This window comes from Arvicanthis niloticus, chromosome 18, assembly GCF_011762505.2.
Source record: "Arvicanthis niloticus isolate mArvNil1 chromosome 18, mArvNil1.pat.X, whole genome shotgun sequence".
NCBI lineage: Eukaryota > Metazoa > Chordata > Mammalia > Rodentia > Muridae > Arvicanthis > Arvicanthis niloticus.
The window spans coordinates 20,838,725-20,862,153 of NC_047675.1; the positions used below are offsets into that span (position 1 = coordinate 20,838,725).

The following is a 23,429-nucleotide window of genomic DNA, read 5'->3' on the forward strand; positions in this document are numbered from 1 at the left end:
CCACCACTACCACCACCACCACCATCACCACCACCATCACCACCACTACCACCACCACCATCACCACCACCGCCACCACCACCACCATCACCACCATCACCACCACCATCACCACCATCATCACCACCATCACCACCATCACCACCACCATCACCACCACCATCACCACCACCACCACCATCACCACCACCACCACCATCACCACCACCATCACCACCACCACCACTACCACCACCACCATCGTCATCACCACCATCACCACCACCACCACCACTACCACCACCACCACCATCACCACCACCATCACCCCGCCATAGCCAAGTCATAAAGCAAAAAACTCACAAGGCTAGAAATGCTTATGGCTCCTGCTGAACTACCAAAGATGGTCACAGAGTCAGGGTTTCCACCGAAGTACTTGATGTTCTCCCTGACCCACAGCAAGGCAGCCAGCTGGTCCTGGAAGGCCCAATTCCCAGGGGCATGCTGGTTCTGTGTGCTGGAGCAAAAGGCAAAGCGAGAGCTCTGAGCTGGCTATCGTGAGTCCTGCAGTCCCCAGTCAGGTCAGGTGTGAGCCAGCAGGACATTGAGAGCCAGAGTCCTGCTTGAGCTGAGGTCACTAGGCCTAGTCCTCATTTTTGGGGATTTCCTTAAGAATGGTAGAAGCCCTGTCCTTAAGAAAAGTGCACAGGCAATATGTTATGTCTAATGTTCCGGTGTTGTTGGCTCCCCTTAACCCATGGGTCCCTAAAATGTTCTGCTGCTAAGAGTTATTCCTGCCACTTGAGCCAGGCTTTCCTGGACAAAGAAATTCCAATGAATAACAAAATCCAAAATGGCCTCCTTATTAACAATAAAGGCAGTACTCACAGCAGCAAGTGTGCCCAGCATGGCCCCAAGAAATGTTCAGCTAAAACTCCTAAGATCTCCACAGCCTGTGAGACAGAGGGCTCTGGACATTGTCCTCTTGGCCTCTCTGGGTTTTCTCTGCCCTGCCACTGAAAGGTTGGCCTCTAGAAACTGCATTGCTTGGGCTTCAGTGTGTGCCATTGGCAGGAGGTACTGAGAGTTGAGTGTGGAGAGTCTAGGGTATATACATCCCGCCACTCCATGCGCTCTCCATGCTGGACAGAGAGGATAGGGCAGTGACACACTAACCCCATGACCATGCTTCTGCCAATTCTTTTCAGATAAATCTGTGAACATGCTACCCACAAAGATACTCATCCCTTTTAGACAGACTGGGAAATTCAGGCACAGAGATACTAAATCTCCTTGTCAGAAAGATTAAGAATTAGGAGTCAATGATTCTGCCTTCAGAATCCACTCTCCTAATCACACATAATCATACATGTGTCTCAGAAAGTTGTGTGCTTCCCAGAATTAATGAGCAACTCACAGGGAAGCACTCGAAAATCACAGAGAACACAGAAACACTGCAACCCAAAACTGACATGTGGTTTGCACCCTGGAAGAGAAATCTCAGCATCCTATCCTCTACCATCCTCCAGTTCTCCTACCCGTTCCTCCTCCTACATCCCCATGTCTGTCTGTAACCATGGCTGGCTAAGGCTACATTTTTATTCTCAGCTCTCTCCAAGCCCTGCCAATTTAACCTTCATCCCATCGTGTGTCCCACAATGGTTCCATTCCTCCCCGAAGGAGAAGCATCTCATGGAAATCACTAAGATCTCTGGGCGTAGCATAGGATCCATCAATTATCTGGGCAGCCTTGGGCCAGTCAGCTAACCACTTGGCCTCAAATTCCTCATGAAAAAAAAAGGTTAAAGATAGTACCCGCTCTGTGGGACTGCTGGATAGATGCCAGGCACACTGAGTTAGAGTTCCTTCCTCTTGCTTCTATGATTCAACCCTCTATAGATTCAGTAAGTCAGCAGTAGCCTCCTTACTGGCCTCCCATTGGTTAGTGAATAGCCATCAAGCATGATCTAGCCTCCAGTCTCTTCCAGAGTATGCTTCTTGCTACTTTGAGAAGGGTACCTCTCTGAGTAGGGCATTTCTGGGACCCTCACAATCTTTAAAAGATAAAGTTCCAAATTCCATGAACACCATGGCATCCAGTTCCCTACCCAATCAGACTACCTGTCCCAGACTATCAGATTCCCAAAATTCCGGGTCCCACCACTGGGCTACATTTCTGTCTCTGTCTTCTTTGCAGGCCTTGTGAATGCCTTCTACCCAGCGGTATGTGAACAGAGTGGCTGACCCAGGCTGACCCAGGAATACTTCCTATGTGGCCCTATACACTTTCTTTGTTGCTGGTCAAATGAAGACCAAGCGCATCTGTATCAGAGCCACAAGATAGAAGGGTCCTAGGGCCCTGATTAACCATGTACAAAGACATCTGTTCATTGGGGACACAAACTTCGACTGTCCTCAGTGAGAAAGAGGTCTTTTTAAACTCCTAGGACTTAAGGGGTTTTATGTTACATGTGCTAAATGGCCAAACTAATTAGGACCTAATTTAAATCAATGCCACTGAAGGTTCATTCATCCTAAGGTAGATGGCTCACAGTTGCTGCACAGCTTCCCTTTGTGGTCTGGAGTGCCATTCGCCAGAAGAGACTCACTTGAAGAAGCCAAATATGCCTAGGCGGTACTGGATGGTCACAACCAACACATCCTCATAGGCAGCCAGGGCAGACCCATCATAGATGGAGGCTGAGCCAGTCTCAAAGCCACCGCCGGGTATCCACATCATGACCTGAGGAGACAATCATTCCAGTCAACCCTTTCCCATGGTTGTTGGATTCTTTTTTTTTTTTTTTTAATTGAGGAAACTATAAATGTCTCACTCTTTCTTTTAAGTAGGCTCCAAGGTCTTATCTTTTGAATAGACCCAAGGGTAAGCATATAGATTCCTGGAACCTCAGTTCGTAGATTGGATTAGTTGAGTGAGCCCTGACAGGCTACTCAACCACCCTGGGATCATCTCTGATCCCCTGAAGTAAGAGTTGTAAGGAGTATAACTACCTCACTTGGGAGGATTCTGAGAGGTCCAAATAAGAGTCTGTAGTCAAAGCCTTTAAAACAGTGTTGACTCAGTCCAAATGCTCAGAGACTGGAAACAGAAGCCCACTGAGCCTGTGACTCACAGGAAGACGGAAACCATTGTAAGGCTCGTAAGAGCAAAAGCTATGACATTAAAACTGTCAACTTCACAGGCTCTAGAACAACCGTTCACAGCCTGTGAGTTGTGACCCCTCTGGGGTCAAATGATCTTTTTACAGAGGTCGCCTAAGACCATCAGAAAAGGCAGATCTTTAAGTTACGGTTCATAACAGTCACAAGATTATAGTTATAAAGTAGCAATGAAAGTAATTTTATAGCTGGGGGTCAGCACAACACAAGGACCTGTACGGAAGGGTTGCAGCATTAGGAAGGCTGAAGAGTCACCTAGAAGATACGCTTCCAAGTGAGGGTGCGAGGGATTGTCTAGATTAGGTAAGCCTCTGGGCGTGGTTGTAAAAGACTGTCTACATTAGGAAAACTGGGCTGGAAAGATCCATCTGAACCTGAGCCTGGAGTCCTGGGCTACACTAAGAGAAGCCAGCTTAGTGAAAGTCGTCATCCATGTCTCTGGTTCTGGCAGCGGATCCAGTGGGAGCAGAGATTGAGATTTCTCTGCCATGATAGACTGGCCCCTAGAACTCTAAGCCAAAATCAACTTTCTTCCTAAACTTGCGTTTGCTTGGGTATTCTATCATAGCAATTAGACGAGTTATTAAGACATCAGATGAAGAGGTTTCTTTAGATTTTTTTTCTTTCTTTAAATTCAGAGAGGGGGAGGACAGAAATCTCTTATTTAGGAAAAAGTAGGACCAACGAAGATGAAATATTACTCAAATATGCTCACTTTCATAGCTCAGAATAAATCCCTTCCATTCGTCTAACTCCATATCTGAGACAACAGAGCTTGAGTCAGGGAAAAAGAAGAGAGCCGTGGAGAGGAAGCTTTGTACAACATAGAGCATGCATGTGTGCACGTCTTGCACCTCAACTTGCTCATCTGCAAAATGGGTTCAACTAAACTTACACACTGTGTTAAATGATGCAGTAAGTACTTGACAAATGTTACTGCCATGATACATGGAAAGGCATAAGGAGAGAGGATGCTGAGAAGGAGGGGGGTGCTAAAATGCAGAGCATAAAAAGCCTTCTTTCCTTCATTCATCTACAGAGTTCCTTGTGACTTAAACAAATTAGTGGACATTAGTACCTGACTGTCTTTATTTAATAAGAAAAGTTGAATAATTAAATTATATTCTTTGAAAGGGGAGTTCTCACACTCACAAAAAAAAAAAAAAAAAAAAAAAAAAAAACCAAAAATGTATCTTTTCTAAGCGGCACAGACAACTTTAATACTTACCACCTAGGGGGAAAATGAAATGAAAATTGAATGCTAAACCACTAAAATATTCAACAGAGACAATGACAGAGAACAGCTTCCATCATGATTTTTTTCAAGTTACTTGTGTGATGGACTTTTCCTCTTACCCAAAAGGAGGCTAGGTCTAACTCTAGATGCCCCATGCCCAGCTGTTTTCCAGGCCTGCTAATGGACCCCCAGTGCAGCAGCAGACTTACCGGGAGACTGGAGCCATTATTGGCATGGGCTGGTGCATAAATGTTGAGGTACAGGCAGTCCTCTGACACTTCAAGTTTAGGGTAACGGACTTGGAGCAGTTTTTGGTATATGATGAACCACTCTATGTTCTGAAAGCACCTGAGAGGGAAGGAGAGGGAGAGGAGGAGGGAGAGGGGCAAGAGTTACTCTCTCCAGCATCCATGTCAGCATACCTTCCTGGGAGGAGCCCGTTCCTGGGACAGAAGCAAGGCCCAGGCATCCCTTCTGCGCAAAGAGGCATGACTATTGGCACAGAATCCGACTGTGCCCCAGGCCTCCTCTTTCAGAAGCAAACAAGCAAACTAACATACAATGAGCCCCTTTAATTCAGTTCCTGGTTGGAAAAGCTCATTTTTCAGAATAGTTGTGTCATTAACCCCAAGCCCATGCCCTATCTGTGCCCACCACTGACCAGTCTCTCTTCTACAGTCAGAGAAACAAAGGGATCTATTAACAGCCTCCATACCAAGAACCCAGATGGATAAAGAGAAGGCTCCTGCGCCCGGGCTTTGCACAATCCATCTCTGCCTGAATTGCTTCTCCCTATACGTTGTGACTCACCATCCTCCCTTCCAACCAGACTCATGTCCAATTACCCCTCCTCTAAGAAGCCTTCCGAGCTTTCACCAAGCGACCATATCTCTTCTTTAGAAACACCCACCAGACTGTGGGTTATGACGGAGAACTTGCCCTAGGCTTGTACGTGACATTAGCGTCTTCTCCAGCTCAACTGTGAGCAGCTAAACAGCCTCTGAGTCTGGATTAGTCACTTCTGCATCTCACAGAGCCTAACACAGAGCCTGACACACACTAACAATGAGAACATACTACATTCGATCTTAGCCTAAGGGCTAAGGGATGACGTAAGTAAAACTGTGTGTATGGATATTCCTGCCATACTTAAGTGCTCTGTTATTATTGTTTCCTTGGTAGAGGAGTGGACACTCATGAACAAGGAGAAGCCACCACTGAAATACATTCCTTTGGGGGTATTTATGCTCCTGGCTTCCTTATATGTTGTCATTCATAAATTCGGGCCTCATTGTTTCCCCCTGAGGCACGCCTGACCTTTCCTTAAAGCTGGGATAGGTAGTTCTTCACGCTCTCTCAGTTGTCTTCTCCGACCCCTGGTGGTTGTCTTGGCTCCTTCTATTTTAATTATCAATCATTTTTCTCGGCCCTCCGTCATTACTGGTCTACACGCTCCTTGAGGGAGGCTGTGGTGACAGTGCCCAACACACAATAATACTGTGGGTTTCTCAACTTACTGACATAAAAAAAAATCAATATGTAATCCATAGAAACCAAACTTCAAATATTGAGTTTTGATTTCTGTCTTGGTGAGCCCCGTGTAGGCCAATTCCAGAGATATTCAGTGGTATAGGTAAATAGCCATAGTGGCACAGGGGTATATATCCATGTATTATATGGTTGGGGGATGATGTGGGGTAGGGTAGGTGGGCAAAGTAAAGATATTTTTCATTTACAATGTACAAATTACAAAGATGTAATCCATTATAAACTGAAGAATCTCTGAACTAAAGAAATCCCCAAGACTTAATGGTATCAGATTCTGGAGTTGATTCTGAATGAGTTGAATGAATAACTGAACAGGTAAACAAGCAAAAAACAGATAAATCAACTAATAAGTTTTGTCATATTATTTCCACTCCACATGTGAGGCACATGAAGTCATCTTTTGTGGTGTAGGGAATGTCTTGGTACCAAGGTCCTCCTTTAACCTGGGAGCCATGTGACTCAACCTAAGGACTTAGAAAATCAGAAAAACTGGACATCCCTCGGGCTCCTAACAGCATATTTTTTTGACAGGTGATGTATCCACAGGATGCAAGAGATTCTCTCTTCCCTTCCTGCCCCACACAGCATTCTGTAACTCTTCCACAACTAACATGGGAACTTGTTACTCCACTGGCCTTGAGACTCTTCACTGGCTGGGAGCTACTTACCTCCTAAGCCTTTTGTGTCATAGAGGCGTCTGTGACAGCTAATCCTCATTGACAACTTGACTGGATTTAGACTCTCCTAGGAGATGCTCCTCTGGGAGGATCTACCCTACATGGACCCTATGAGTGGAAGTCTCACAGTGAAGAAAGGGGAGACAAGCAGAAGCAAATTCTGATCTCTGCCTCCTCATCTGCCCAGATGTGAGGAGTCTCAGCTGCAGTCGCCTACTCCACAGACTCCGCTGAGCCCTCCCTACACTTGTAGATCATGCCTGCTCAAACTCTGAGCCAAAATCAGCCCTTCCTCCCTTAAGTAGCTTTCTGTCAGGATTTGGTCATGGAGACTAGAAAAATAACTAATACATCAGTTATTTAGAGAGCCATTCCACAGGCGTGTATGGAGTTCCCACTGTGGGCCTGGCCTTGCGTGAAACACAGCTGAGACTATGGGAGTTAAGAGAATATATATGTACATACATGGACACACACATAGAGTCAGATACACACAGAGCCAGACACAGACAGACAGACAGACACACACACATACACACGCACACACACACACACAGAGTCAGATACACATAGCCAGACACAGACAGACAGACAGACACACACACACACACACACACACACACACGCACACGCACACGCACACACACACACAGAGTCAGATACACATAGCCAGACACAGACAGACACACACACACACACACACACACGCACACACAGAGTGAAACACAGACACACACACAGACAAACACACATAGAGACACAGACTTTCACACGGACATTAACAGACAAACACATACACAGTCAGACACAGACAGATACACATACATTAACAGATACACACTGACTCACAGACATTAACAGCAGACAGACAGACACTGACACACAGACACATATACACACACACATACACACACACACACACACACAGAGTCAGATACACATAGCCAGACACAGACAGACAGACATACACACACACACACACACACACACACACACACACACGCACGCACACACACAGAGTCAGATACACATAGCCAGACACAGACAGACAGACAGACACACACACACTCACACACACACAGAGTGAAACACAGACACATACACACAGACAAACACACATAGAGACACAGACACACACACAGACATTAACAGATAGACAAACACATACACAGTCAGACACAGATAGATACACATACATTAACAGATACACACTGACTCACAGACATTAACAGCAGACAGACAGACACTGACACACAGACACAGACACACACACACACACACACACACACACACACACACACACTCACTCACACTCACACTGTAGTTCTCCCTGAAACCCTCACCCAGACTGACCACAAAGGTCAACCCAGGGTGAAGAGTCACATAGAAACACCAGGAAAATCTCTTTCATTGAAAGACTTGGGGGCCCCATCACAGCACTTCCTACACCCTCAGGACTTAAAACCCCAAAGAGCTTTCAGATCATTAAGATTCTTGGGCCCAGCTCTGGGGAGTCTGATTCAGGAAGCTTTGAAGAGACCAAGGAACACGTTCATGTCTAACAATGTTCCAACAACTCTGCTAAGCAGCCACCATGGGAGAGCTGAGACACAGAAACACTCACCCAGGTCTGTGTCCTCCCACCTCCTGCTCCATCTTTTCTCCCCTCTTCTCCTGGACTTCATGACCTACACTCCCCCTCAACAAGCTCTTCAAGTTCCCAGAGATACAAGCCACCTGTGACTTACATATTGGGATAGGTAGTAGCTTCTCGAAAGTTATCCCAGGGGATTGGAGGCTGTGGATTGGAAAACCGCAGAAGTCCAAGAGGGGGTGCAGCAAAAGGGATCCCAAGAAACACATTCACGGGTTCGAGTCTTCCCAGCACGGTGGCTTGCTTCCCCTGCACCCATCCCAGCTTGGTATACCTACGTGGCTCTTCACTCACAGACCCTGAGAAAACACAAGGGAGGGCTGAGAAGTTGGTTGGATCAGCCACAGTGGGGCTCTTTCTCCACTCAGAAGTTACAGTAGCTGGGACCTTCACTCTGAAAAAAAGGTCTTCTTTCAGGATTGTTCGGAAACCACCACCACAGGGCCCTGCCTCAGTTGCTTCTGAGAGCCCACTGCCACACCAAAGAACTTCTCTTGTATGACACCAAAGTTGCCCTTTCTTTGGTGCTCTGTAGATGCCAGGACCCTGCCAAATGGATTGTGGAGTCTAGTACAATCTTGTCATTTCCATACGCATGACAAAACCACCATACATCAGTCATCTGTGGTTTCTGGATGGTGACAATTTTACAAACTAAGTAAATTACCTTTACATTTTAACCTAGACGAACCCCTGAGCAATGACATCTATAGAGTCACTCTTTGGATGACTTAGGTAGCTGCTTTGGTTACAAATGAAAACGAATATATGTCGGTGAGAATGTTTTAAAATTTTTTCTCACAGTAATGATAGCTGAAATCAGTTCCTCTACTCACAAGAGTTTGAAGACGGTACCTTGAGGGACTAGGCATGCAAGAGCCTTGAGTTTTACACAGAACATGAAGCCTTGAATTACTTAGCAGGACCCAGGAGTCTTGGGATCTGTCGTTTGGGCAAGTCCTGTCTCCACAGCCAACACCATAGAGCACAGGGTCCAGTCCACATCTCAGCAGTGTCAAGGATGGTACCTTTCCTTACAGGGTATGAAGAACCCAAGGTCTACACATCCCTCTCCATGCCCACCTCCCCGAGACCTCTGGGAAGTAGGTTCATTTCCCCTAACAGAAAATCCTGCCCTTCTCCCACAGCCTTGAGAACTCTCATCTCCCACCTATCTCACCCTTGATGATGGCTGCAAAGATCCACATGACCCAAATTAGGGCCTGTTCTGGACGCACCCAGTCCCCACTCATCTGGTTGGCTTGCCCGAACTGTCTGGATATCCACAGTTCCTCCTGGCCTCAGAGAACTTCAGTCAAGCACCAGAAAGTGTTGCCTATGAGTAGACAGGCACTGAATAGGCAAGACACAGGATGCAGAAGAAATCAAGAATAATATCAAGGCCAGATTTCCAGAGAATTGGTCAAACGGGACTTTCCTGTTCTGATTTACATACGGAGTAGGTAATGATTAACACTTGTCCTGAGAAAAGCGCCTTATAGATTTGAACTCAAAGGATGACAGAAATTGGAAGAACTCTTAGGATCTGCTAACCCACGGTTTCCACACACAGATGCCATGTGGATCAGATATTCCCTTTGTTGTAATAAAACACCCAATCTAAAGAAATCACAGAAAGGTTTGTTTGGGCCTATGGTTTCAAAGGGTTTGTGGCAGCTGACATGTGTGGTGGTGGAAGGTTTTACCATGACAAGCAGGAAGCAGAGAGAAGGACATAGGAAGAAGCCAGAGACTAAAAACCCCTCAATGACCTGGCCTAAGTGAATTCCTTTCCCCAGCTGTTTCATCCCCCCAAGCCTCCATAATTTCTCAAAATAGCATCACTAGCTGGGGACACCTGATCCTGTAGGAAATATTTGATATTCAATTTTATATCAGATTCTGGCAGAAGCCAGGAAAGGCTGCAAACTGGCAGTGAATGAAGATGACCAGGAGAGAGGCAATCGGGCATGGTAAGGACTTCGGCAAACTGAACAAAATACGTGTTTGTTAAAGTTATAGTGACTTCTCAGCTTTGGGACACATGTGTCTTATGGCAGTGTTGTGTGTCAAGTTTTTAAAATAGAGTTGCAGTTTTTAAAAGATTAATGTTTTGTCCTCAACATTTTTTTTTAATTTCTGGCTTGAATTATGTCTTGAGTCAGCCCTCTGCAACTATAACCTATACCTACATTTTCCAGTTCGTATACCTAGGTCTAAAGAGATAGAGTTATGATATCAATGCCTTTAGCATTCTGATTGCTTAGCACAGTGCTCTTTCCTTTGTAAGTGCAGGCTCTGGGAAACTGCTTGTAGATCTTGGGGATGTAGAGCAAGAACCAGGAACAGCCCCATCCACCCCTATGGCTTCACACCTCACTTAGTTAAGAGCCTCGAATGGGATTTCCTAAGTGCTTGAAGATTGGACTGATACTTGGTTAAAAAAAAAAAAGCATCCTCCCCTTCCTTGGAGATTTGGGTTCCAGGCTTGTTGTAGGATAATTTCCTGCTACATTGTATTTGCAGTAAAGCTTGGTGATTGGGCAGTAGAAGACATGGGTGGAGCTAAGAGTGGGAAAGAGGAAAGGAAGAGGAGAAGGATGAGAGCTAGCAACCACGGAGAAAGACAGATGGGTCGAAAGCAGTCCTGGGTAACAATTCATATCTGAAGGTTAGATATTGGGTAACAATTCTAATTGTGTGGGCATCTTGTTAATTGAGCATTTCCAAATATATAAATCCATTGGATAATCTTTAAGTTTTAAGAGTCTTCATTCTACCTGGTACCGCGAGCATGACAGATATTATTGGCAGAGCCAGTCACCGTGCTGGCATCTCGTGGGTCTGGCTGACGAGCTCTTGGCCTCTGGCCGCTTTTAGTGCAGGAACATGGCGGGTGCCCCAGATAACTAGCAGAGCCGGACCGCGCTGTGGCTTTTCTAACTATCTCCCCGTTACACCACCTCTGTGATTCTATGATTTGAAAACCAGAATAGTAGGTTTGGGAAGTATCCATGTAATGTATAGATTTCTGGGTAGTCACCTCGTGAACATTTATATGGTGAGTAGGTATTAAATTTCTGCTGGACACAGAACTCTATTTCAGAACCGGTAAAGGATTTTCTCAAGGTCAGACCCAGGGAATAGTGAATACACTTTGCTCAAAGGCACTCCACAAATTTGTGAAGGTTTAAATTACTCCAGCTGGTCCTCCTCTCCCTGCTCCCACCTCCAAAAGTATAGAAAGACAACTGTGAAATCCACGCAAGTCTAATTCCTCACTCAGAAAAAAAAAATCTCCTATGTTTTAAGTTAACATTAGGAACCGATTGGGATTAGAGAGATGGCTCAGCAGTTAAGAGCACTTGTTGCTCTTGCAGAGGACCTGAGTTCAATTCCCAGCATGCTCAGCAGGCCATTTCCAATTGCCTGTAACTCCATTTTCAAGAAATTCCACAACCCCTGACTTCCACAGGCAACGTGTACGCACAAGACACATAAATTCATGTAGGTATGCACACATACAGGTAAATATATATATATATATATATATATATATATATATATATATATATATATATTGTGTGTGTGTGTGTGTGTGTGTGTGTGTGTGTGTGTGTGTGTGTGTGTAGGCTCCAGCCAGAGAAGCAGACCAGTGTCTTTCTCAGCCATCATTGGAGAGGCTTTCTCCTGCAGCAGATGAGAATAAATACAGAGACCCATAGCCAGGCATTATGCAGAGTGGGAAACTTTGGGATACTCAGTCCTAGATGAGATGTCTCCATGAAATCCATCACCACCTGCCCCAAGGCTCAGGGAACCCCAGTGTGTAAGAGCCAGAGGGGTTGGAGGACACCAAGAAAACAGGGGCCCTCAAACCACAAGATCTAATCTCACATGAACTCATAGAGACTGAGGCCGCATGCAGAAAGACCTGCTTGGATCTACACCAGACGGGGTCTGAGAGCTAAGAGAAATGGACACATGCTCCCTTCCCTAGCCCAGAAGTTGTCTCCAATTTTTAACCACTTAACAAATAAAAATTTAGTCTTTTCCAAGGGAGTTTCACTGGAGAAACAAACTGTTCTTAAGGGTAGGCTGCATGTCCAGCAGTAGACGGCCAACAGAAAACAAATGCAGTGGTAGCTTTAGGGTTGCTAAAGAATTATATGCCATCTATCTAGCTCCAAAAGAAGTAAAGGGCCCATAGCTGGAGCCCCTCAATATTTTACCAATGGGTGAAAGAGGGGAGCTAGGGCAGTAGTGTACCACTTCCCCAAAGACGAATCCCCTATCCTCCAATTCAAAGAGCTGCCCCACATGCAGATGTCTTGGGGATTTTACATAAATCCCTTTGGACCCTTCTGATTTCCGCTGAAGTTTTAACAACAACAACAACAAAAAAAAATCTTTCCTCCACAATATCTTATGAAGATTTGACAATGCAAGGCTTATCACACTGTGAAGACTGACACAGAATTTATCAACATGAACTGATCCTTTGCTTCTTCTGTGTATAGATAAGAAACTGAGCACTGTCAGGTTAAAAGAAGGTCACCAAGACCAGTGAGTGGTAAAGGTGGTCTTCAGATACGGATCTGTTTGATGTTAATTTCAACTCTAAGGTTATTCAGCCTCTCACTAGGCATAGTAATTACCTTTCTTGTTACCATGACAAAACGCCCAACAAATGCAACATAAGGAAAGAAGAGTTCATTTCAGCTCATAGTTTGAGGGTAAGGTTTGTCATAGCAAGGAAGGCAGCAGGAGTGTGAGATGGCTGGTCCCACTGTGTTCACAATGAGAGTCAGGAAGCAGAGTGGGGCGAGTGCTGATGTTCGCTTGGCCTCATAATATTAATATATTTTATTTTATCTTATCTTATTTTATGTGTATGAGTGTTCCTCTAGGTGCACCACACATATGCCTGGTACCCACGGAGGTTAGAAGAAGGCATCAGATACCCTAGAAGTGGAGTTATGGATCAGTGTGAACCACCATGTGGGTATTGAAAACTGAACCTGGGTCCCCAGCAAGAACACAAAAGTAAGTGTCCTTAACCCCTGAGTCATCTCTTTGGCTCCAGCTTTCTCCTTTGTACTCAGTCTTAGACCAGAGCCCATGGACTCACAGACACACACAGAGGTTTACCTTCTAGGAGAGTCTAAATTCCATGAGTTGACAATCAAAGTGAACCATCACACTGGGTTACAGATCACATGAGGGCTGTGAGACATTGAATTTCCTTAGTATCCCATTGACCTTCCCTATGTCTGACAGAACGGGACTGTAGTAAATGTTAAGTTTAAACTTATAAATGAATTCAATAGATGAAGGGTGCCACTAATGCAAAGTGGCCAAGAATAGCCCAAACTCAGCATAATATTTAAATCCTGTACCAGAACTCTAAAGGACATAAACTAGATCTTGGTGAGTCTAAGGGATAGAGAAAATAATAAGTTTTTGTTTGTTTGTTTCTAGTCTCATATACCATTTGACACAACACTTCACCCAATGGATAGGGTATTTCTCCATACATCAAACACTTCTCCAGTGAAAGCCATCTGGATGTCCTCTAATACAATTCAATTTGCTGCCTAGAGCAACAGATACCCCTGGGTTAGGACTTGGCCCCAGAAGACTACAAACTATCTCAGATCTCAGTCACCAACAGTAGAGCGAGTCATCCTTGCGATCAGATAGGAACTGGAATTTCAGCAACCCAGCCTATGGTAGGATTAATTTGCTTGAGTGTCTTAGAGGACTCAGGGATACACTTCCATTGATACATTTGTTATAAAAGATAAAGACAGAGCAACCAGGTAGAAGGACAAAATATACTGAAAAGACATTGAGCCCCTGCCTCCCTGTCCTCCTCCCCACCCCCGCACTTTCCAGGAACTTCCACTGGTCACCAATCACAGGCTCACCAAGCTTACTCACCCTGAGGGACTAGGAGGTTTTGTTCTATGGGCATGATTGATTAAACTCCTGCACATTGTTCATGAGCTCAACACTAGGCCCCTTTCCCATCCCCAGACATTGTGGAGATGATTGATTATTTCAACCTTCTAGTGACTTGACTGAGGAGGGTATCCAGAAATCCTCATCCGCTAGTCATCCCATTCTCATAGAAAGACATGCTGGTATCATTGGGGGCTCCAGGGTTTTAGGACCCAATGTCTCTAAGGCTGAGAGGATCCTGCAAACACCCCAGAGAGATTCCTTTCCACTGCATATTCAATCAGACTGAGAAGAAAAGCCATGAAAGGAAAAGAAGGTCCATGAAACATACATACACACACACACACACACACACACACACACACAACGGCTTCCCAAGAGAAAAATGAAAATAAAAAATGAATCCAAAGTTATTGATTACAAGAAACATTCAACCTGGAAAAGGAAAGTCAGGTCATCTAGTCTTGAATTTCAAGGAGCATCCAAGGTGCTTGAGATTCAAAGTAAATAATTATTGCATTTTTATATCTCTGAAATTTGAGAAAGAAAATATGAAGGAGAATCCTGTATATGCATTTTTTTTTATTTTATCTTTTTTATGATTTGGGGGAGGGGTAAGCATTTAAAGGTTATCTATGCCAACATAGCAGGAACTCTTTCAGAGAATAAAAATATTGAGTACATTTTTGTGATATCAAATTATGGTTGTCAATTTAACTAGATAGATAAATGCCTAAGAGATTAGAAAGGCATGCCTGGGTAGGGAGGTGAAACCATTTCCATGGGAAATTGGACCACAAAGCTTCTGACTTAATGAATGCATTTATCCTTTGATAGATTCATAGCATAATAGTGTCTGGGGAGGCAGTGAAAGTCAGGAACTAGAACTTAACTCGGGTGGTGGGTCACTGAGGGACTGTTTCCCTTGGATGCTGTATTTTATCCTATCCTCTTTTCTCATATTCTTTTTCTTTGTTTCCTAGATACCATGCTGAGTTGTTTGGCTCTCCCATGCCCCCCTACAATGATGGACTGGTACCTTCAAAGCTGTGAGCCAAAATAAACCCTTCTTTAAGTTGTTTGTTGGATATTTGGTCCCAGTGGTTGAAACTGACTATAATACTTGTGGATGCTCTAATGAGGTTACAGAACTTCTGAGTGTAACTTCAGATACACACTTTTCTTTCTCAAGAGCTCTGCTGGCACGCCTGGCTAGGCTCTGTGATCAGTAGCTGCCCGCCTCACTCAGCTGCTCCACCAATTGCCAGCTGACACTTTTCCGATGAACACCAAGAGTTGCAATCGCTCTGCTAGCTCTGCCAAGCCTCCAATGCCCCCCACCCCCGGGCTGTGCCCTTTCTCCTGTCCACCATAGTCGCCCGTTAAATGGAAAACACCAGACAGTTCCAACACTTCAAAACCATCCAGATAACACGACTGCTGAGCGCAGAACCTATTGCCCTAAACTCATCACCTCTCCTATGTCAGAATTCCCCTGGTGGCAGAGGCCACTGGATCTAGTTGCCCCAAGGCCTTACATGGGATTCATGCTCCTCTCCCCAAAACCTGGTCGAAAAAGCCTCTTTCAGCCTCTCTCTTCACCCCTCCCCCCCCATTCCTCCTGGGACCCAGAAATCCAACCTCTTTTCCTTCACCCAGCAATTGGCTCCCACTGTCTTTATTGACACAATAAAGAACCAATTAGGGATCAATAGCACACACACACACACACACACACACACACACACACACACACACACACTCAGAGATCCTTCATTCAAAACATACCAAAGACCTTATGAAAGAATAAACATCAAATACAGATGACTCCTTTCAATATCTGAGATAATTCCTTTACTAGACTAGCATTTCAGATCCGGTAATGTATATAACAGCATACTATAGAGGTCACAGAGATCTTTGTGCTCACAAACACGCTTTAGGGCAGGTTTCTCAACCTCTGGGTCATAACATCCTTGGGGGCTGAATGTCCCTGTCACAGGAGTCTCATAAGACATTTGGAAAATTCAGATATTTACATTACAATTCATAACAGCAGCAAAATACAGCTATGAAGCAGCAATGAAAATAATTTTATGGTTGGAGGTCATCACAACATGAGGATTAGAGGTTGACAAATTTAGGAAGACTGAGAACCACTGCTATAGGGGGGGCCTGGAACATTAAGCACACAAGATAGTTCCTTCAAAGGAAGGAATGCAAAACTTGTTTTCTACCTAGAAGGTAAGAGCTGGTGTCTTTTCTAGCCTGAGGACCTTGGCACTATCTGTGTGGCCAGAGACTTTCTGGCCCAGGACCCTCCTCCAGACCTTTCTCCTAAACTTGATTTTTCTCAGTCATTCTAAAACTCACCCTTATGGAAGGTCACATCTTTACAAAGAGTTTCCAGCTACTCACATCTGGTCTGTATTTAGCTTTCTTGGTTCCTCAAAGAGATTTAGGTATACTTGGCTGTGCTTGTGGAATTGTATAGTTGAAATTTATAATACTAATAAGCCTGTATAAAAGATACACAATCCAGATATTTTATTTATAAACCATATATCTAGATTGGGCATATCTAGGGCCATACTAACATATTCCCCAGCTATAAAGCCCCTTTTTACTTGCTATTTCTCCTGGCCACTCAATTCTGGTCCATGGCAACTTCCTCTTCCATCTTTCTTCTCTTTCCCTCTCCCTCTCTTCCTCTCTCCCTCTCTCCTTGCAATCCCCTCTCAAACTTCCAGTCCAACCTTTTCCCTCCACTTCCCAACCACAGGTTCTAGCCTTTTGTTGACCAGTAAAACTGGGGGAAAGTTCACATGGCATCACTTGAGTACATGAGAATCTGCTTTTGGAGGCAACAACATCTTGAGGAACCAGTATTTAGCATTAGAATACAAACAGCATCAGACCAACCCAGTACAGGATTGAGTCGGGGACACAAGATGGCTTTTACAAGTGAAGGAAAGGGGAGGGCTAGGGCACAGTGTGAAGAAAGATGGCTGAGTCATGTTTTCGGGTCAATAACCATCTCTGACATCCATGCACACTGTCTCAGGGCAACAGCAGGATATACAAAAGGAGTCCCAGTGAGGATTCAGTATTGATGGTTTAGCAGAAGCCAGAGGCCTCCAACCAGACCAATGACTCATTGCAACCAACAATTGCAAGCAAAGCTGTTTAGGCAAAGGGGCATATTCTGTGACACACCACAACTTCCAAGGCAAGATTTGGTTTGGTTTGATGTTTTAATTTTTATCTTTTATCTTGGGGGGGGGGGGAGAATTGCAAGGGCAAGGGCAAATGTGGAGAAACAGGGTATGAAATTCATAAAGAATCAATACAAATTTTTAAATGTAAAATAAAGTAAATGAATCCATAAAAAAATCTCAGGACAGTCTCTATAATATCATACTATAAAATCACAAGAATAGTTTTTACCAAGTTGTCCTGTACTTAAAAACATGCCTAAGATAAACCACTCAGGGTCAGACTCCTGAGGGTTGAACCAACACTGGCTACTGAGTCCTGCTGTGCCAAATTGCCTTTTTGTGTGAAAGTCTCAGAATCCTCCTGCTTCCCCCTGCAGCATAATGTGACCAGGTGAGGTTTACTTGGGGTGTTAGAAGACTCAAATCTTTATTTTATGTTCAGTCCTCAGAAGCCTATCATTAGGAAAGGAAAGCTGGTAGGAAGGAAATCAGTTTAGCCAAGGGCCAGTCCTGAGAATATAGAGGGAAAACCTATACTCTCCCAAGCAAAGACTATTGAAGAAGGATCAGTGATACAAGATGGCTTCTTAGGAGAGGGGAAAGGGGAGTGGGAACAATGGGAAGGAAGATGGCTGAGTCATGCATCTGGTCTGACATTCAGAGAACATTTTATCTTTTCTCATTCTAGTGAAACATCATTGCAACAAATCTGGCTTTAAATCTTAACCCAGTGCCTATAGTTTCTGCTGATTCTTGTTAAACATTAGTCTGTTGTTTAATGAGAAAAGGAATGAGAACAACAAGAACAATCACAACAGCAACAAATTTAGCAAGCACTTTGCCCACATTTTGAATCTGAAGACTATCAGATATCCAAATCTAATAAATAAAAGAAAATACTAAGAGGTAAGTTTATATTGGGTGTCCTTTGTAGTTTCTGTTCTCTTGAATAACTAACCTTGCATTTAGTCATTAAAATACAAAAAATAAAAAATAAAAAAAAATCTTATGCTGAAGAATAAGGAGAGAGAACAAAAGATAACAGTTTAACGGACTGGCCATCTTCAGAGGTATCACCCATAACCAAGTGGTTGGCAGATGGATAATCATCCTTTTAGCTTTGTGACCTCAAAAAAAAGTGATAAATTCTAAAGTCAACTAGAAGCAAATGAAACTCAAGCATTTACTTAGAGTTCCCCATTGGTACAGGGTCATACAAGGTTGGTTTAATATTAAAGAAATTAGTCCATGGAGTTACCAGGTACCAGGCTGCCCTGGCCTAATATCAAAACTTGAACAGTCATCAAGGATGGCTTTTCAAAAACCTTATTAAATACAGTTCTGCTTGTAAAGTCAATCATGGGAGTTTTTCTGCCTTTTAAAACATGGAAGATTACGGCTTCTGATGTAGAAAGGAGTAAACACCGGATAAACTTACAAAATTATGGATTTTTTCCCTTAAACTCATTCTTTAAGGATAGGATGGATGGTCACAGAGAAGCCTCATTAAACAGAGTTACACAAAGAGAACAAAGCGTTCTTAATGCGTGCATATGAATACAAATTTGGAGAGATTGCCAGGTGGGGATGGCAAGCAAGGAGAAGGATGAACTACCCAGACAGGCAGTCTTTCAGGAACAGAATCAGACCATCCAAGCTTCCAGTGCTAATGTGGATTAGTCCAGTAGACCAAAGTCTAAAGAGTTCAACAAAGGCTTTCCAGCTGCCACTTCCCGGGTACAGGTTTGTGGAGTGAGCATAGCGCTGAGAAGCCAAGGGGAATGTTGGGAAACAGAGAAATGGTGTACACTCACAGTACTTCTTTGCCAGAGCCCCACAGATGCAAGAGACTAGATCGCCCCTGCCAAAAGAGTGAAACCGGAGGTCAGCGGTATGGAAGCTGACCAAGGCGCAACTATAGTTGCGATACCTGGTATGAGGTAGCAACCCTTGTAAATCATGAGGAAACAAAAAAAGCACGACTTAAAAAAGTTAAATAAGGTCAATAAAAGCAGTTCTCATAAATGACCGAAATGTTAGTAATTGGCGAGAACTTTAAAATGACTGTTATAAGCACATGGAGGACAAACACATGGGCAAGATGAGCGGAAAGATGGAAACTTCCAGGCAAAACTAAAACGCTACGACGTCGGTAATGACAATCCTGAAGCATAAAAATACTGCAGGTAAGATAAATTCTGTATTGGACTGCTTTGATAGTAAACTCCTGTCAGTGGGAGAATGAGTGAGCAAACCTGAAAATAGGAGCACAAAGTCCCCTAACTAAAGCACAAATTGCAAAAGGCAGGAAGAGAGACCCAAAGCGTCACAGGAACAGGGCAACTGCGTTATATTCCAACATTTGTGTGAGACTGGGGACCAGAAAAGGCTGGGGTGGTGCTGTAATCTCAGCATCTATGCGACAGAGGCAAGAAGCTTGTAGTTTGGCACTAGCCTGAGCCACACACTAAAATCTTATCTCAAAACAATATTAAGAGTCTGGAAGAGAAGAGAGCAAAACTGAAAATTACTTGAAAAAAAAATATTGCCTGAAAAACTAATTTTAAAAAGACATTCATTCACATATCTAAAAATCTCAACAAACTCTAGACGGAATTAATTCAAAAGAAAATATTGCTACTTAGGATACCGAGATCAATGTCTGAAAATCAAAAGCTTTTTTTTTAAAAGAGGAGGCTTAAAAGCAGACAGAAAACACGGGACTCACTGGAGCACAGGAGAACAAAAAGAATGGGAGCTATTTTTAGCAGCGACAGTGGAAGATGTTCAGAAGATGGGAACGGATGAAAGGGGAAAGAACTGCTTGTCCAACACCTACACCTCGAGGCTAGCCTCCAAGCATGAAGAAGAGCAAAGGAGTGTTCTGGGAGAAGCCAAGAGAGTGCATCTCTAGTGATCCGTACTGGAAGAATCAGGGAACTTTATCAGCAAGTCCTCAGCCCACGTCTTGATGCTATCTAAAGGACAATCATATCCTACAGTCTAGTAATCTAGACAGTAATTACTAATAAATAATCATAGAAAAGCATCAAGGAAGAAAGGACTCCCAGAGCCCATTCTGCCATGAGTCACTGGATATGCTTCAGAACTGTCAGAATAAATTTTATCTGAGCTCTCGAAAGCTGCTGAAGCTGTGCAAAACCAAAACCAGATAAACATTCAATCCAGAGAAGAAGATATAAGTCGTAGCAGGAGAGTTCTGTGGTATCCTTTGGCACTCTCTCCCACTCCCCACTTCTCTGGCAAGCTCAGAAGTGTCAACTCTTTTGTAGTTACAGGCACTAAATATTTGTGAGGCATTGTTAAATGGGGTAGTAAACACTTGTGTGAAGATAATGATAGGCCCAAATGGGTTTTCACAGTGAAAACAGATACTATCGTGTATTGAGCGGCCATTTCACAGATATGCTGGCTTCTTTTCTGTTTTAGACTGGGCTTAAGAACCATTACAAAAAAACCCTCAGAATTTTGCTTAAAGTTTAGAATTTATAAATCACTGGCATCTTACGGACATTGAAAGGTCTGAGAGTATCGTGTTCTCCTTTTCAAGGGAAAATGATTTTTAAAATTATTGTAAGCCCACAATGCAATCTTTTTAAATGTCTATTGTTGCCAGCAGGTACATTCTGCTGTAACATTTTTTCAGTGTAAATGTAGACTCTTCACTAGCAGACGGTGTGCTTTGGTATTAGAAGGTGACTTCCCGAAAGCTAATGAGCAGGCCTCGGAGGAGGCTGACTCTCAGGCAGCGAAGGAAGTGTTAGGTAATGAATCATTGTGAAAGCAGCTTAATGTGCTGGGGGGAGGGGTGGGGTGGGGGTGAAGGGACAGTGTGTGGGGGTGAGGAGGGTGGGATGGGGAGGATCTGCATGAGGGGGTATTGAGAGGAGAGGGCTGATATTGGGATGTAAAGTGAATAAATAAATAAATAAATAAATTTAAGAATAAAAAGTGTCCCGGAGCTAACATTTTATCTTCGCTCAGTATCAATATAAGTCCAGGTTTTTGCAGTTGTTGCTTCATACCCGTTACCTGTTGCGTGAGGAATGCCTGACATCAACCCTGACCCAAGTCTATGCGTAGCCATTCACCCAATACTGCTGCTGTGGCTCTTTTCTTTCTACTCACTCACTCACTTTACATCCTGCTCACTGTCCCCCTTCCCAAAGACTCCATCCCACAATCCTTCAGCCATTCACCTTCCTCTCCTTCTCTGAGCGGTTGGGTGCCCCCAGTATCTCCCCACCCTGACACTTTAAGTCTCTGTGAAGCTAAGCGCTTCCTCTCCCACTGAGGCCAGACAAGGCAGCCCAGCTAGAAGAACATATCCCTGACCCTAACCTTAACCCTAACCCTAACAGCTTTTGGGGTAGCCCCTGCTCCAGTTGTTCAGGACCCACGTGAAGACCAAGCTGCACATCTGCTACATATGTGCAGGGATGCCTAGATCCAACCCATGTATGTTCTTTGGTTGAATGGAAATCTGCAACCAACAGGGGAAGGTGGGGCGAGGGGAGGGCAGAGGTAAGGAGTCATCTCTAGGAAGACACAGAGACCTGGGCTGGGGAGGTGCCCAAGAATCAATGGGGTCTCCTTAGCTGTGACTCACAGCATTGGAGATATGGAGCCTAGAGAGGCTGCTTCCTGTGGCCAGGCAGGAATCCCAGCAACAGGGAGACCAACCCACCCACAAAACTTTCCACCCAAAACTTTTCCTGTCTGCAAGAAATGTAGGGATTGGAGTGGAGCAGAAACCAAGGGAACAGTCAAGCAATAATCAGCCCAACTTGAGACCCATCTCATGAGTGAGCACCAATTCCTGACACTATTAATGATGCTGTTATGCTTGCAGACAGGAGCCTAGCATGGCTGTTCTCTAAGAGACTCACCAACTGACTCAGACAGAGTCAGACACCCATAGCTAAACAGCGAGTGGAGCTTGGAGACTCTTACAGAACAGGAGAAAGGACTGCAGCCCCTAAGAGGATAGGAACTCCATAGGAAGACCAACAGAATCAACTAACCTGGACCTTTGGGGTTCTCAGAGACTGAACCACCAAAGATTATTCATGGGCTGGACCTAGGACTGCTGCAGCTTTTTAAGAAGATGGCTGTCCTGTGACTCATTGCCATCTCACTGCTTGGTAAACAGGTTGTGAGGACTTAGGGCTCCTATGTTACTAGTAACTTTGTAAAGGTAAAATTAAAAACAAGGAATGTGTAAATGATCTGGTTTTGTTGCTGCTGTTGTTTTTGTTGTTGTTGTTGTTGTTGTTGTTGTTGTTGTTTTGTTTTGTCTCTACACCATTTGGTACTGCATCTAAAGCCTCCGTATATGCATTTAAATTTTTACTTTAAGCTCTACAGAATAAATTAAAATGAAAACAAAAGGAAACAAACAGATGCAGGAAATCCCTGTCAAATCCCCACCTGACCTCTAAGCTGACCAAATAGAGCCATCAGTTGCCACAGAGAACACAGAATATAAACTTTACAAATTTAGTTAATAAACCACTAAACATATAAAAATCAATGGGATATAACAACACGCTCCATGGAGGAAGGGTTTTGATTTGGCTCTCCAGTGCTCCACGCCCCTCCCCGCCAAAGGCATTCATGTGCTCAAGGCTTGAGCAGCAGCCTGCTGTTGCTATGGAGAAAGGCCAGAACCTCTAGAAGTGTGGGTGGGTGGGGGTACAGTGGGAGGAATGAGTGGGGTGCTTGAACGGGAACTGGAACTGCGATGACATGATCAGTCTCCTCTGTCACAATGTCCTGAGCTCCTACCATGACATTCTGCCTTGCCACAGACCCAAAGCAATGGGCCCGAGTGATTGGACTGGAGCCTCTAAAACCACCAGGGAACTTTTCCTCTGTGTAAGCTATTTTTCGGGGCTATTTTGTTACAGTGACAGAAAGTTGAGTAAAGTAGGGAGAATGGGATTCGCAGA

At 44.2% G+C, this 23,429-nt stretch overlaps 1 protein-coding gene across 17 annotated transcripts in view; it reads right to left on the reverse strand.

The window, feature by feature from the left end:
• Ces5a (carboxylesterase 5A) overlaps window positions 1-23,429 on the reverse strand; it is a 292,545-nt gene that overhangs the window by 20,532 nt on the left and 248,584 nt on the right. For 10 of the 17 annotated variants that reach the window (XM_076915626.1, XM_076915628.1, XM_076915627.1 and 7 more), the window contains 3 exons: window positions 4,606-4,744; window positions 2,589-2,722; window positions 343-496 (listed from right to left, as the gene is read on the reverse strand). In XM_076915626.1, the coding sequence (XP_076771741.1) occupies window positions 343-496; window positions 2,589-2,722; window positions 4,606-4,744 (427 nt within the window). Of the gene's footprint in view, window positions 1-342; window positions 497-2,588; window positions 2,723-4,605; window positions 4,745-8,369; window positions 8,575-9,446; window positions 9,741-23,429 lie in introns of those variants that run through there. The other 7 variants (XM_076915639.1, XM_076915636.1, XM_076915637.1 and 4 more) reach the window with 2 other exon arrangements.